Source organism: Rhinoderma darwinii, chromosome 4, assembly GCF_050947455.1.
Source record: "Rhinoderma darwinii isolate aRhiDar2 chromosome 4, aRhiDar2.hap1, whole genome shotgun sequence".
In the NCBI taxonomy this organism is placed as follows: domain Eukaryota; kingdom Metazoa; phylum Chordata; class Amphibia; order Anura; family Rhinodermatidae; genus Rhinoderma; species Rhinoderma darwinii.
Genome location: NC_134690.1, coordinates 289,813,654 through 289,829,525, shown reverse-complemented (window position 1 = coordinate 289,829,525; position 15,872 = coordinate 289,813,654). Strand labels below are relative to the sequence as shown.

At 41.5% G+C, this 15,872-nt stretch overlaps 1 protein-coding gene across 4 annotated transcripts in view; it reads left to right on the top strand.

Moving 5' to 3' along the window:
- The window catches only part of TBP (TATA-box binding protein), a 99,370-nt gene extending 85,097 nt beyond the window's left edge, over nt 1–14,273 (top strand). For all 4 annotated transcript variants that reach the window (XM_075862589.1, XM_075862591.1, XM_075862587.1 and 1 more), the window contains 2 exons: nt 3,971–4,065; nt 12,745–14,273. In XM_075862589.1, the coding sequence (XP_075718704.1) occupies nt 3,971–4,065; nt 12,745–12,824 (175 nt within the window). In that variant the 3' untranslated portion in view covers nt 12,825–14,273. The remainder of the gene's footprint in view (nt 1–3,970; nt 4,066–12,744) is intronic.
- Nucleotides 14,274–15,872: the final 1,599 nt, after the last annotated feature.

Sequence of the window (15,872 nt, the reverse complement as noted above, 5' to 3'; positions counted from 1 at the left end):
CGTCACAGGTTTTAAACAACCTTTGACCACTAGAGCAAGTGGCGTCTGAGCAGATGGCTCTCTGCTCTGCATTAGGCAGTGGGAGGAGAGATGCGGCTCAGTGCTTGGGACCACCAGGGGATTCTCCGGTGAGCCAGTTGAACACTGGGAGTGGACCCCCCATCCGACGTAGTGGGCTCTCGTTCTTGCCTTGGTTTGCTGTGTGTGTTTTCTTTGCGATTTGAATTACAGTAATCAAAGCAAGAAATTATTTCAGACGCTATTCAAGTAAATATATAAAAGTAAGGTAGGGACAGGAGGGCTTTTGGTGGATACAACAGGATTTTGCAATGTGTTAGAGGCACTGTCGCCAGATTATAAGTGTCCTACCTCCTACATAATCTGGTCGGTGGTGTTATGTAGATAACAGTGGTTTTTATTTTGGAACAACGATAATTTTTGTGCAAGTTATGAAACATTTTAGATTTATGCTAATTAGTTTCTTAATAGACAACTCGGCGTATTACTTTTACCAACTGGGTGTTGTACAGAGGAGTGTGAGAGGCTGACCAATCAGTGACCAATCAGCGTCATACACTTCTCATTGTTCCAGCCCAGCTTCTTTCACTGCACAATCACACTGTAAGGCCCCATGCACACGACAGCAAAAAACCTCAGTTTTTGCGGACCGCAATTGCGGTCCGCAAAAACGGAGCCATTCCCTTTCATTGAACACTGACACCTTTCCGTAGCACTACGGAAGGGTGTCAGTGCCGTGGAAATGTTCCGGGAATTATGGAACATGTCCGTTCTTTCGCATTTTGCGGGCCGTGCTCCCATACTTTGTATGGGAGCATGGCCCGAAAATGCGGCTGTCAGTCAGCGGCCGGCCGTGCCCGCAATCGCGGGCCGTGATTGCGGGCACGGTCGTGTGCATGGGGCCTAACAATGGGCTGGAACAATGAGAAGTGTATGACGCTGATTGGTGGTCATCAGCCTCATACACTCCTCTGTACAACGCCCAGTTGTCTATTAAGAAACTAATTAGCATACATCTAAAATTGCCAGAAAGGTAATTCCTGGAGACTAGTAAGGATTTTTCTAAAAACTGAAAATTCTTTCAGAAAAAAGCGTGTAAGCTTTTGAGTCACACAAACTTAGTTACCCAAAATTAATAAAGTTTAAAACTGTTGTCTGGTTTAGAATCCTATTTTCATGTACCCTATAAGGGTATTCAGGGGCGATTCTATAAGACAAAACCGCTACAAGAAAGATTTCTAACTCTGCGGAACCAGTTCTAATGTGCATTACGTAAACTGCTCATTGATTTCAAAGTTAACTGTGTAATGCTTTATTTGCCCTGTGGAGGCGCTGCAAGAGAATTTAGAACTACGTGCCATGCTCCCCAACAGCTAAACCACCTGATGTCTGGGGTACTAGCAGTGGTACATTCTGTAACTAGCTTTTATTCAGATGACACTTCATACAAAATACATTGTCAAACTGAACCCCTTAGGCCTCATGGCACTGCCCATGATTACAGCACGGACGGCCGCAGAGTCATCCTTGGGCGCATCCGCAAATCACGGACCGTGCACACGTTGACTTCAGGCAGCCTGGACTGCAACTGCGGCCCATATAATGACGTCCTATTTTCTTGCCGGCCAGGCTCCTGGCCAATGCGCGGACCGTATAAACCACGATCGTGTGCATGGGCCCATAGTAATTAATGGGTCCGCAATTTATCTGCATTTTTGCAGATGAATTGCGGAGGCAAAAACAAGCTCGTGTGCATGGAGCCTTAGTGACTAGCCTATTTTAGGCCCTAATGACCAAGCAATTTTTTTGCTTTTCTATAATCTCATTCAAAGAGCTATAAAAAAATATATTTTTCTGTAGAAACAGCTGTATGAGGACTTTATTTATTTTTTTGCGGGATTAGTTGTACTTTTTAATTGCACCATTTTGGGGTTAATACTTTTTGATGAACTCATTTTGGTGGGGGAATAGAAAAAAAACTGAAATTCCACCATTTTATTTTAAATTCACGCCGTTCACTGTGCAGCGTAAATAACATGTTATCTTTATTCTATGGGTCAGTACTATTACGGCGATACTACATATATAGTGTTTTTGTTTTATGACTTTTGCACAGTAAAAACTCTTGAACTAAAATTATTTGTTTTTGCATCGTCTCTTTCCAAGAGCCATAACTTTATTTTTTATTTTTCAGTCAATGTAGTGATATGAGGGCTTGTTTTTTTTGCGGGACGAGACGTAGTTTTCATTGGTACTTTTTTGGGGTACATAGGACTTATTGGTTAACTTTTATTATGACTTTTTTTGGTGGGCACTGGGAAAAAAATAGCAATATCGTCATTGTCGTTTTTTATTTTTTTAAACTTTTAATAAAACCACTTCTTATGGAAAAAAGTGGTGTTTTACTGTAAGTTAATTAATTTTTATTTATCATGAATTACACTTTTTTTTTTTTTTTTTAGCCCCACTAGGGGACTTCACTATATGATCTTTAAATCGCAGATATAATACTTTGCTGTACCAGCGTTACTGCCTGTCAATGTAAAACTGTCAATGTAAAACTGACTGGCAATCTAATAGGCATATAGCCAGGGCATGCCTGGGGCCTTTATTAGGCCCCCGGGTGCCATGTCACCCCATTGGAGGCCCGTGATCGCATTTGCGGGCCGCTAATGAGTGAAAGGGAGCTTCCTCCTTCTTTAAACAACTTAAATGTTGCGGCCGCTACTGCCGCAGCATTTAATGGCTAAAACCGCTGCGGTTGAAGTAAACTTCGATCGTCACAGTTGGAGCGTGAGCTCGGTTGTCATCAGACAGCCGAGCACCCGCTCCAGCATGCACGGGACACCTGTGCAGGACTTGGACTCGGCCAAGGCGTTTTGGTCACTAGGGGGTTAAAGTCCCACCCTCACCAGTGACTGATAACCGACTTGTACCTGCATGTATACACCGCAGACCATCCGTTATTGGGGGGTGGGGGGGGGATGTTATTCCTTTATAGTCACACGTCTACTGTATTCAGAAGTCCGCTGCTTTCTTTGTTCGCTGCAATTAGCCGAACGGCAAAATATTTTTGGGTCTAATAGAGTGCCAGTGTCACCAGACTATGCTGCCATTAAACAGGACCACATGGTATGGTGACAGATCCACTTTAAGTCTGCAATATAAAGGACAGTCGAGACGCTAGTGTTCATGAAAAACACACCGTACAGTGCAAAAGTCTTAGGCAGTTGTAGGAAAATGGAAAGTGAATGAACAGAAGAGAAATCTAAATCCAATCAATATTTGGCGTTACATGGCTTAGATTTCTCTTCTGTCTATTCACTTTGGATTTTAAGTGATAAAAAAACAAACACTTAACTCTTCTAGTTTTAATATCATTCTTATTTTGCAGCATTTTTCCCACAATAATGTATGTATATATCTAGGTGGTTATATATTGTATTTGAAGCCAAACCTGCAGGTAGTGTCCAACTGGAATTGTGTGAAGGAAAAAAAACATTTCAAAATGTCTATTTTAGGTTGTCTTATGTAATTTATCTTGCTAATAAATCAAAGGGAAACTCTAAAAAGCAACTAGTTTTGCTTGCCAGCGGTATCCTTACAGGATCTTTCATTTTTGTGGAAATTGTCTTGGTTAATGGCTATGTACACATTTTTTGAAATCTTTTTATTTATTTTTATATATATATATATATATATATATATAATGTACATTTTTAATAAAAGGTCATTTGAAAGTTGCGCCAATCACAGACATTTTTATTAAAAGAAACCAAAAAAATAACGGTTTCAAAAATGTACATAGCCTTTAACTTGTGCTACAAAAGTGCTGCTGGGCAGGGGAAACTGGAAAGGGTACATTGCCTCTCACTTGGAATTATGTGAAAAATATAAAAAAAACAAAAAACTAACGTGCCTGTTTTGTTTTTGTTTTTTTGTTCTTGTCTAGCTATGAACCAGAATTATTTCCAGGCCTTATTTACAGAATGATCAAGCCAAGAATTGTTCTACTTATTTTTGTGTCTGGAAAGGTTGTATTGACTGGTAAGTGACCCGTTCAGTCTCCTCTTGTACCGTGCTAGTCCTGGTAATCCGTACACAACGGTCAATGAGGAGTCACTAGCAATGGGTTATGGTAATTATGAGGGGAAAAAAATGGCATCAGGGTCAAATTTTTCAGGAAAAGGGCCTAGGAACAAAAATTAAATAGTGCTGGAATTGGGGATAGCAATGTTTAAGGAAGTTTTGATTTAATAACTTCGTGACAGTCCTCTTTCATTTCTATGTATGGATTTCCCATCTTAAAAGCTGTATAAAAGGACCAAAGCTGGCCATACATAGGATGGCTGAAGGCTTGTCGCTCATTCTCTGTAGTAGACCATTTAGAGGCCCACTTGTGTGTGGCTAACCTTAAGCAGGGTTGCTTTCCTCAGATCTGCATGCCTCTCACTAAAGCTGGCCATAAACTTTTTAGATGTTGGCTGAACAACCGCTATTTCTCCCGACTCTACCATTAACATGCACACTTGGGAAAGGGATATAAGATGCTGCCAGACCCTCTTGGAAGCAGCTTATCCCCTGCAGAAACTAAGGATTGGGGATGTTAGAATTAAACATTCCAGAGCCTTCTTTACCCCTACAGCTGCCATTGGGAAAGCCCCATACACATTAGGTAGTTGTCCGATCTCTGGCTGGTTCAGCCGACATCTAATGTGTATGGCCAGCATAACACCAAAATCTTCATGTCCTCTGTAACGGCTATTCTACATCATACACCTTTGTTAAAATGTGAACACTGAGCGTTCAACTTAATTACACTAATAAAGTAAACTTGCCATTCAATAGTGACTTTGGCAGCTTATTGGTTTGACAGGGATTTCCTTTGTTGCTCCTGAGTTGCAGTTGCAGGGGGCTGATGGGTTGCCTTTCAGCCAACGCCCTAACAATGGGGTTCAGGCTGGCAATTTGTATGTTCCTAAAAGGTTGCCGGTCAGTGCAATACTGGCGGTCATAATACAATTCACTACATTAGTATTGTAGACGCAAGCGTAGGATTGCTCCTACAAGTCATCTAGGTAAACTAACCCCCGCCCCTTTTGTTTTATTTATTATACCACAAATTCCATTTATTGTGTAAAAAAAGAAAAAAAAGCACTAAATACTTTTTATATATTTCTGTATTCTGAGCGACCTGTAGAATAAATGTAACATTTTTGAACAGCGTAAATTTTTTTTAATTTGTATGTCCCGTGTTTATTGTACAGGGTGTGCCATTTATATGGATACACCTTAATAAAATGGGAGTGGTTGGTGATATTAACTTCCTGTTTGTGGCACATTAGTATATGGGAGGGGGGAAACTTTTCAAGCTGGGGGGTGACCATGGTTGCCATTTTGAAGTCGGATATTTTGTATCCAACTTTAGTTTTTTCAATGGGAAGAGGGTCATGTGACACATCAAACTTATCGAGAATTTCACAAGAAAAACAATGGTATGCTTGGTTTTAACGTTACTTTATTCTTTCATGAGTTATTTACAAGTTTCTGACCACTTATAAAATGTGTTCAAAGTGCTGCCCATTGTGTTGGATTGTCAATGCAACCCTCTTCTCCCACTCTTCACACACTGATAACAACACCGCAGAAGAAATGCTAGCACAGGCTTCCAGTATCCGTAGTTTCAGTTGCTGCACATCTCGTATCTTCACAGCATAGACAATTGCCTTCAGATGACCCCAAAGATAAAAGTCTAAGGGGGTCAGATCGGGAGACCTAGGGGGCCATTCAACTGGCCCACGACGACCAATCCACTTTCCAGGAAACTGTTCATCTAGGCATGCTCGGACCTGACACCCATAATGTGGTGGTGCACCATCTTGCTGGAAAAACTCAGGGACCGTGCCAGCTATAGTGCATAAAGAGGGAAACACATCATCATGTAGCAATTTCAGATATCCCGTGGCTTTGAGGTTTCCATTGATGAAGAATGGCCCCACTATCTTTGTACGCCATATACCACACCATACCATCAATTTTTGTGATCTGGGTAATCCTCGTTGAGATGCTGCAGCAGCTGGAGTTTGTAAGGGTGCCATTTGGGAGTAGCTAATATCCGCCGAAGGGATGTTCGACTGATGCCACTCTCCAGTGACATGCGGCGAGTGCTACGCTGTGGGCTCTTGCTGAATGAAGCTAGGACAGCCACTGATGTTTCTTCATTAGTGACCGTTTTCATGCGTCCACATTTGGGCAAATCCAACACTGAACCAGTTTCATGAAACTTGGCAAGCAGTTTGCAAACTGTAGCATGGGAGATGGGTGGTCTCGTAGGGTGTCTTGCATTGAAATCTGCTGCAATGACCCGGGTACTGCGTTCACCAGACATCAACACAATTTCTATCCGCGCTTCACGTGTTAACCTCTGCGACATGTCAATGGCTGTAAACAAAGAGAAGCTTGTAAATAACTCATGAAAGAATAAAGCAACGTTAAAACCAAGCACACCATTGTTTTTATTGTGAAATTCTCGATAAGTTTGATGTGTCACATGACCCTCTTCCCATTGAAAAAACTAACGTTGGATACAAAATGGCTGACTTCAAAATGGCCGCTGTGGTCAACACCCAGCTTGAAAAGTTTCCCCCCTCCCATATACTAATGTGCCACAAACAGGAAGTTAATATCACCAACCATTCCCATTTTATTTAGGTGTATCCATATAAATGGCCCACCCTGTATAATAATTGGGTATTTTTTTTAATCATATTATATTGTTGAAACTTTATTGAGTTCCATCTATACATTTTGAACCCTTTTGACTTTGGATGGACAGTTGTCATGTGATCTCAGTCTGACCACCAAAATAGATCATGCTCTCATGTGTAGACAGGTCGGTCTCTCCTGTGTTGCTGACTCCATGTGAACTACAGGAGAACATAATATCCAGTCCCCCCTGGTAGCGCAGTCACCTCTCCACCTTCCTAATTTCCCCTGTGTCATGTCCTCCCCAATGAAAAAAAAAGATTGCTGCTGAATAGACTCTCTGCCCTATCAAAGGGCCTGTTAACTAGCACCAATGAACGAAAATTACATGTTAATCAGTGCTCGTTGGCTCCAATGATCGTAGCTTTGTGGAGACGAAAGATCTATAATATCATTATTCCCCATACAGTTTGTATATTGTCAGCCCTACATCCGCTATTGGGTGATTGCTTCCATGTTTACACGGGCTGATGATTGGGCCCGTGTGAGCGCTCGTTCGCCCGATCGGCCTATGTAACAGGGCTTTAAGGGACCAGGAGTGCAGTGATATGATGTGTGAGTTCCTACAATAATTAGCTGAAAAGTTCTAAAACTCCCTGACTCTTACTAACTGTCTGCACACAGCACTCACTGATAGTTTAGAGTGTCCAGTGTATTTCTATAAGATGCAGTTGCACAGGGAAGACAGATTGAACCTGCATCACATAGGGATACAGAGTGCAGAAGTACGATGTCACTGATCTGTCACTTGCTGCACTTAGCTAGGACTAGGAGCAATAGGACAGTGGTGTAATACCTTTCACGGCCGCTACAACTGTAACTCCACGTGCGAACCGAAAGAACCATGTAAACAATGAAGAGGCTACGGCACTTGTACGAGCACCGCGGCCTCTTCAAACAGCTGATTGGTGGTGTTTACAGTCGGACCGCTGCCAATATTTAATATTGATGGTTTAACCTGCGGATAGGCCATCAATTTGTAAAACTTGAATAACCCGTTTTAATATCTTTTAGTGTCAAGTTCCTCATGTTAAACCCATTCCCACACGATGACGTAACTACTTCTTTGCGTAAGGAAGAAGCTTTGAGTGCGCTCACTTACTGAGCCCACTCCATACGCTGCAGGTGTCCGCTTTCTATTACAGCTGACACCTCGCACTAACTGTTGGGATTGGAGAACTCAAATTTCGTCCATTTAAATAGGCGGCACCGTACACTGCAATTCATACTGCAATACATAAATAGCACTATACACTGAAATTCATAAATAGCATAATACTTTGCAATACATTAATTTAAGAATGGCATGTGGTGTACGTTAAACGTATACCATGGGGAAATTTCCCAGGGCCGTATTCCCCAGGAAGTGCATCAGGTAGCGCTCGGCCCAGGGATTCCGATAAATGGTCAGTAACATCAGGGGCTACCTCTAGGAGCGGATTAATGTGAGGCACATTAAATTTATCACACCTCGTGCCTTACTGTACATAAGTGAAAAGTTGAAATTTTATTTTTCTAGCGTACACATCATAAACTACGCCAAAAAAAATGTTTTGTAGGTTTACAGCCGCGGCAATACTAGATTTATGTATTGAGACTTATTTTAATGTTTGTGTAAAATGTTTTTTTTTTTTTTTTTTAATTTAACATTACTTTTGTTTTTAATTTGAATGTTTTAAACTTTAATGTACTGGCATATGTCTATATGCCAGTACATTAGCCTGTGTATGGACATACCCAACTATTCCCTAACGGGAAATATGGTAAGACAGCCCTGTGGTCCTTCAATGGACCCTGGGATGTCTGCCCATATATGGTATGTCCCTCAATCGCATCACAGGGGGGCATCCCCCTTGTCATTTACCCCTTGAATGCTGCGGTCAGCTTTGATCGCAGCATTCAGGGGAATAACGGCACAGATGAGAGGTAATACAGCCATTGCCCCACTCCTGACAAGTGTGCACGCGTGCTGTCAGCATGAGGTGATGCTGCCGGTGCTGCACTAATGAGCGCAGGCACTGAACACAGAACATGGGGATGTTTTGCAGTGCGCCCGCCATGTTCTGTGATCAGTGCCGCCGCTAATTAGTGCAGCATCACATAATGCCGACCGCGCGTGCTTGTCAGATCTCAGAAGTGGGGCAATGGCTGTATCACACAGCTGCAGCCCCGTTTTCAAACATTCATGTGTTACAATGCTAAGCTGTGCGTTCGCACAGCTTAGTATTGAAATACATGAAATAACGGTATCGAACCGTTTTGAGGGTGCACGGCATCGAAACTATCAAAGTTTCAATGCGTCGTGCATCCGTGCATATATGTGTCGTCAAAGGCGATGCTCTGGCCAGGGGCTCCATAGTTGAAAGCCCCTGACATCACTGTCCATTTATGGACAGTGACGTCGGGGGGCTACCCCGGGCTCATCGCTTAAAGTAGTGCTTTGCTTGGGGACTTCGGGCAACCTATCCCACTTTATGCCAATACATCGGTGTCTTCTGTCGGCGGTATACTTTGGGACTGCTCCTGGTGTGTGTGTATATATATATGTATGTGTGTGTGTGTGTATGTATATGTGTATATATATATATATATATATATATATATATATATATATATATATATATATATATAATTTTATTTTTTTATTTTTTTCAGATGGAAGTAAAAAAAAATTGTGAACAGACCCTTAGTTTACAAAATAAATTATTAAAACAAACCCTCACACCGCTCCATTGACAGATAAATATATGGGTCTCAGAACACAAATTATTTTTATTTTGTAAAAGTAGTTCAACTGCAGAATTTCTTTTTACTTGCAGATTGTAATTTTTACAGCAAGGTGAATGCCTTAAAATTAAAACATAGAAAACAATAGGGAAACTGCTGTCATATTTTTCCCATTCCACCTCACAAAATGTTTAAAAGTTTCCTAGTACATTATATGATACAATAAATGGTGCCATAAAAAACTAACTCATCCCGCAAATAAACCAGCCCTAGTACGGCTATGTTGACGGAAATATGTAGTTATGGCCCTTGAAATCCAGGGAGAAAAAATGAAAACTGGCCTGGTCCTTAAGTTTAGGATCTGTTTGCAGTCAATGAATGTAAATGCTGTTTATGTTTAGTAGCCTGACCTAGCGCTGCTTACACTACTATGGGTTTATCGGTATTTCAGTCTAGTTTGCTATTGTTGCAGTGCAGGTAGAAAAGGTATTTGTGTTGCCTTTAGCTCACAAACTGCATCTGTGAAAAAAGACAAAATCGAATCGGTCTTCAGATGCATAGCCTAATACTATTGTGTTAAAATCTTGGAGAAACCCTATAAAGGGAATCTGTCGCAAATTAAAAAAACATTTTCAAGCAAGTTACTTATACCAAAAAAAATGTTTTGTTTTTTTTCTTCCACAAAGTGAAAAGTATTAAAAATTAAATAGGAAAACATGTCAATTTATTATGTTGGCCACCAGAGGGAGCACTTCCAATAATTACAGCAAGGGGAATCTGCAGAAGCAACCTGACTTACAGCTGCTGTAAATGTGGGAGGGAGACTCGCTCCCCCCCCCCCTCCCTATTTTTGTCTACAATCCAGGAAAAGGTGTCTTCAAATTGCTGAGCATTGTCCAGCTCCCATTTTGAAGATTGTACAATGGCAGCTTGCATATGCTATAGAACACACCAAAAGGCTAAGAATGATGCAAGTCAAGATGGAAGACCCTGTGGTGAATGACTTATCAGTTGACTGGTTCACACGGCTTTGGGTCAATTCTTTAATGCGTAAAAACGCTCCAAATGTTCCCATAGTCAGTGGGAGTCCTAATTTTGCGCCAAAAAGCAGGCACAAAACACGCGTTAAACGCCTGCATTTGAAAAAGGGAGAAGACAGACGTTTTCTGTAGGTCTGTTTGTTTTATATTTTTCATATTGCTACTTTTTTTTTAAATTTTTTTTTTCTGCAGGTTCCGCTGGACCTTTTGGACTACGTTGATCTACGTTTTATTTTTTCAAAATAAGACGGTTACCAAGGGTTGTGTGGGGGAGTTTTTATTTCAATAAAAAAATTATTTTGTACGGGTCTATTCACAGTGCGCTTTTGACATGTTTTCGCCGTGCAGGCAGAAAACCGTATCGAAAAAAAAATGCCTTAAAAATGCATGCATTTTTCAATGTGCTTTTCGGCCATGCATACACTCTTAGGCCCTGTTCAGTTTTTTGCAGACAGAAAAAATTCCTTTAGGAATTTTGAGGTCGATTTTTTTTTGAACTGCCTGCGCTTTTTTTGTCCCTCGGTGCGGTTTTTGCCCATGGCCATTAAATCTAATGCAAGGGCCACGGTCCAAAAAACTCCACAAAACGCTTGGAAGCTAGCACCACAGGTTTTTCTGCCTTCCATTAATTTCAATAGGAGGTCTGAGGCGAAAGCTGCTCCAAGAAAGTACACGCTGCTTTTTTTTCCCCCCACAAGTGTCCAAATCCGCCTGGGAGGAAGACGCCTCTGCATCACATTGAAATCAATGTGGGCAATTTCAGGGTCTTTATGGCACTGATTCTAACACTGTTTCCGCGCCAAAAATCCCTGTGTGAACAGGGAGTTATGTCTGTTTTTTAATACTTTATTGGCACCTTAGTAATCGCAGTTTGTTTGTTTGACGACGTACATTACGAAGGCTAGCACTACCATTTTTACCCCAGTACCCACCGCCACTAGGGGTATCGGGAAGAGCTAGGTATAATCCGGTAACCGCCATCTGTAGCGATGGTTGGGTACCGGGGCTGCCACAGGCTGGTATTAGGCTGGGGAGGGCCAAAAACAGTGGCCCTTCCCACCCTGCTAATGCTAGGCTGCTGCTGTGTTGTATCTGACTGACTGATTGTGAAAATGAGGGGGGCTCCACTATGTTTTTGTTTCGTTTTTTTGTTTTTTTTTAAAAAGCATGATGTCGTGGCCCCCTTCCCCCATTTTTCATAACCAGACAGGTTTTTGGCCCTTCTCTGCCTCATAATACAAGCCTGCGGCCGCCCCAGTGACCGACCATCTGTACTGGATTGTACCCAGCTCTTCCCGATACCCCGGGTGGCGGTGGGTACCGGGGTAATAATGGGGGGGGTGAGTTGCAGCCATCTTACTGGCGAATACTAAACCCCGCCTTCGTAATGGCAGTCGTCTATTTGACAACGTCCATTACGAAGACGCTAATAAATAATTTTTAAAAAAGAAATAAGAAAAACATTTTTTTATTGACCCTAAAAAATCTCCCCACAAGACCCTCGTTAACAGTTTAATTTTTAAAAAAAACTTAGATCATCGCGGTAGTCCAACGAATCTACGATGTAGTCCAATAGGTCCAGCGGAACCTGCAAAAAAATAAAGTTAGTAATATGAAAAATAAAAATACTCATCTACAGCAGACGTCTGTCTTCCTGGGCAGCAAAAGTAACTAGAGGTCAATGAACTTAGACGGGAACTAGAGATGCAGCAGAAATATTAAGATATTAAGTTATAATTCTGGCGCAGCATAGAGCTCTCCAAAAAAAGCAAAAAAAAAAAAACACCCCCCACCCCCCTATGCACACACATGTCCCAGAACTATGCAATATATCGATATGATATGAGATGGATGTTTTGGGGGGAAAATATCACGCACGCACCCCTTACTTGCAGTGCGACCGGTCCCAAATGGTGCCAGCTTTCCCCCTATAAACCAGCTTCTATGCTGGTCGCTCTGAGCTGCGCGTGCGCAGTAAAGAGCTAGAGGGCAGAAGCAGAGGACATGTGAATGGGAGCCATTCGTATGTACTATGGCCGACCTGTAGCTGCCCTATTCCATCTGTTGGTGTTGTGAATTAAAAAAATAAAGTAAATGTAGTATTTGATTAAATTAAAACACAATTTAATAAATAAATCATAACACCTTTCCTTTAAGCATGCAAGACTCAGTACTGGTTTTCTTTTCCCCATAGGTGCTAAAGTTCGAGCAGAGATCTATGAAGCGTTTGAGAACATATACCCTATCCTTAAAGGCTTTCGAAAGACGACATAGCAGCTGCTTTTGCAATTTTAACTTTTTGTATGTGTTTTGCAATATAGAAGCCTTTCTACCTGGCTCGGTGTACCGTTATAAGAGATGGACTCTAGTTACATATGGTGTTCCACTGACTTCAGTATGTTCCTGCCACTCTCTATTTTACATTTTATTTAATTGCCAAATGGTTAGGATATTACAGATTTTATGCAACCAGTTTGTTTTAATAGGTTTTATCATATGTCTAATACTGGTTTTTACTCAATTTGACCACCATGTGTAACTTACAGAATCAAAGTATTTTTAGAGTACCATTTTGTTTTATTGATATCTTGCATCTCTAGGAAGAAGCCCAGCATTTGTAAATATACCACAACATGTGCCCGTATTATTATTCTTCCCCTTTGGGTATTTTTTGGTACTGTTAGGCTATGTTCACAGTTTTTTTTACGCGGAAACCGCGCCAAAACTAGTCAACGGCCCGAAAATGCCTCCCATTGATTTCAATGGTAGGCGGAGGCGTCTTTTTCCCACGAGGCGGTTTTACTGCCTCGCGGGAATAAGAAGCGACTTGTCCTATCTTCGGACGTTTAGGCCTCTGACCTCCCATTGACTTCAATGGGAGGCAGAGAAAGCGTATTTCGTGGGGTTTTATGCCCACGGCGCTCAATGGGCGCGGGCGAAAAACGCTGCAAAAAACGCATCGCAAATCGCCGTGCAGGGAGAGGAAAATCTGCCTCAAACTTCCAAACGGAATTTTGAAGGAAGAAATTCCGCCTGCAAAAAACTCAGCGTGAACATAGCCTTAGTCTGCAGTATTTCACTGTTCATTTTGAGGTCTTTCTTTTATTTTCAGTAAAGCCACTTTAAAGAGAACCTTTCACCTGCCCATACGTGTGCAGCATGTAATGGGCAGGGCTTCACAAACACTTTCACTTGAAATAATTGTTCTTACATCCTCAGACATTTCTAACTAAATGGCAAGGGGGCGTGATCTCTTCGCTCTGACACGCTGTGTTCCCTCCCGCGAGAACACGCACACACTTGCCTTTGCAGAACCACCAGTCTGTCTGTGTTCTCGCGGGAGATAACCTAGCGCAAGCCGCCCTGACACTGTCCGTAGCTGATTGGACAGTGTCAGAGCGAGGAGATCACGCCCCCTTGCCATTCAGTTAGATAGAAACGCCCCATTGACCGTTCAGAAGCTTATTTACATATCGGGCGCCAAATAGAACAGCACCGATCTCTAAATAACGGAGGAAAATAAAGTGAGACAGTGTTTGTGAAGCCCTGCCCACTGCATGCTGCACTCCGCTGCACATGTATGGGCAGGAGAAAGGTTCTCTTTAAGCCATTGGATCCGAATTGCTCCAATGCAGATTTTATGTCTGAATACATTCTTGTGCCAGAAACATTCCTGAATTTCAGTGTTTAGCTGGACAAAATAAAATTTTATTGTTCTCTGAATGTGTACATTTGTTTAAATTTATTTATAACAGATAAAAATGGAAATAGGGTAATGGTCCTTGACTAAAGATTTATCTACCGGCAGAACAAACAGTTTGCCCCATATACATTGAATTGCCAAATCTGCTAACATTTAATGTGCATGGGCAGCTATGAAGTTATCCATCATTCTACAACTTGAGTTGCACTCACTGCCAAGGGGATACGTTTCTATGCAGACAGATGTTACATTGCAGGCGAAGTTGCTGCTGCTGTCTATTCTAATGTCTGACTATTACATTGATCAACAATTCATTGGCGCTAAAGCCCTGCTTTGTACAAAATGTAGACCAATATAGTTTAATCCCCCTAGTGACCAGCCTAAATGGCCAAGCTATAGATTTTGTTTTTCTATAGTCTCATTCAAAGAGCTATAACTTTTTTTTACCTATTCACCAATGACAGCACACCTGGAGAGACGTCCCATCCGCTGGACAGGAAACCTGAGGATATAAAATGGACACACCTCTCCACACACCCAGTCAGGTTTCCTGTCCTCCGGATTGAAGATTCTCCTGAGGACTTCTCCGGGAGTTCTTGGAGCGGTATACATCCCCCTTTTTTGTCATGTGTGATCAAGGTGGTCTCGCAATATTTGATATCGAAACCAAAATGCTGCTTCTTAATAATTGGAGATTTCAATGAAGTGATGGATGCAGAGTTAGACCGATTCAGGAAAATCCAATAATATCACATAGGTCAGCAACAAAGTTAATAGGTTTAACATCTGAATTGGGCTGGCTTGATATATGGCAGATTATTTACAAAAAACTGCTACCAGGCTCTGATACCAACCATTTTGATCTAATATGTACCTCCGTTGCTCTCCACATATGTTATTTATTTGACTCGCCGGTCTGCAAACGCGAGCTTTACCGAATATAACACATATACACATGGTCTAATGTGCACAGCTCGTTTATACCTCAAACGGAGGTGATGTTACTTATTTTAACCCCTTCCCCCTGCTGGCATTCTGGGCCCTAATGTCCAAGCCATTTTTTAGATTTTTCCATTGTCACATTCGAAGAGCTGTAACTTTTTTATTTTTGCGTCGGCATAGCTGTATAAGGTCTTGTTTTTTGCGGGACGACTTGCAGTTTTTATTGGTACCATTTGAGAGTAGATGCGACTTTTTGATCACTTTTTATCACATTTTTTTTAAGTCAGGATTAACAGAAAACAGCAATTTTTCCATTGTTTTTTATTTTATTTTTTACGGCGTTCACAGTGCGGGTTAAATAATGTAACCGCTTTATAGTCGGGGTCGTTACGGACGCGGCGATACCAAATATGTGTAACTTTTTTGCTTTATTGTAGTTTTTTTTTAATAGTAAAGCATTTTGTAAGGGGAAAAGCTGGGTTTTTCATTTTTTTTTTTTCACTTTTTTTTTTTTATTAACTTTATTAAACTTTTTTTACTTGTTTACTAGTCCCACTAGGGGACTTCCCTATCCTCCGATCGCTATTATAATACACTGCAATACTTTTGTATTGCAGTGTATTACTGCCTGTCCGTTTAAAACGGACAGGCATCTGCTAGGTCATGCCTGCGGCATG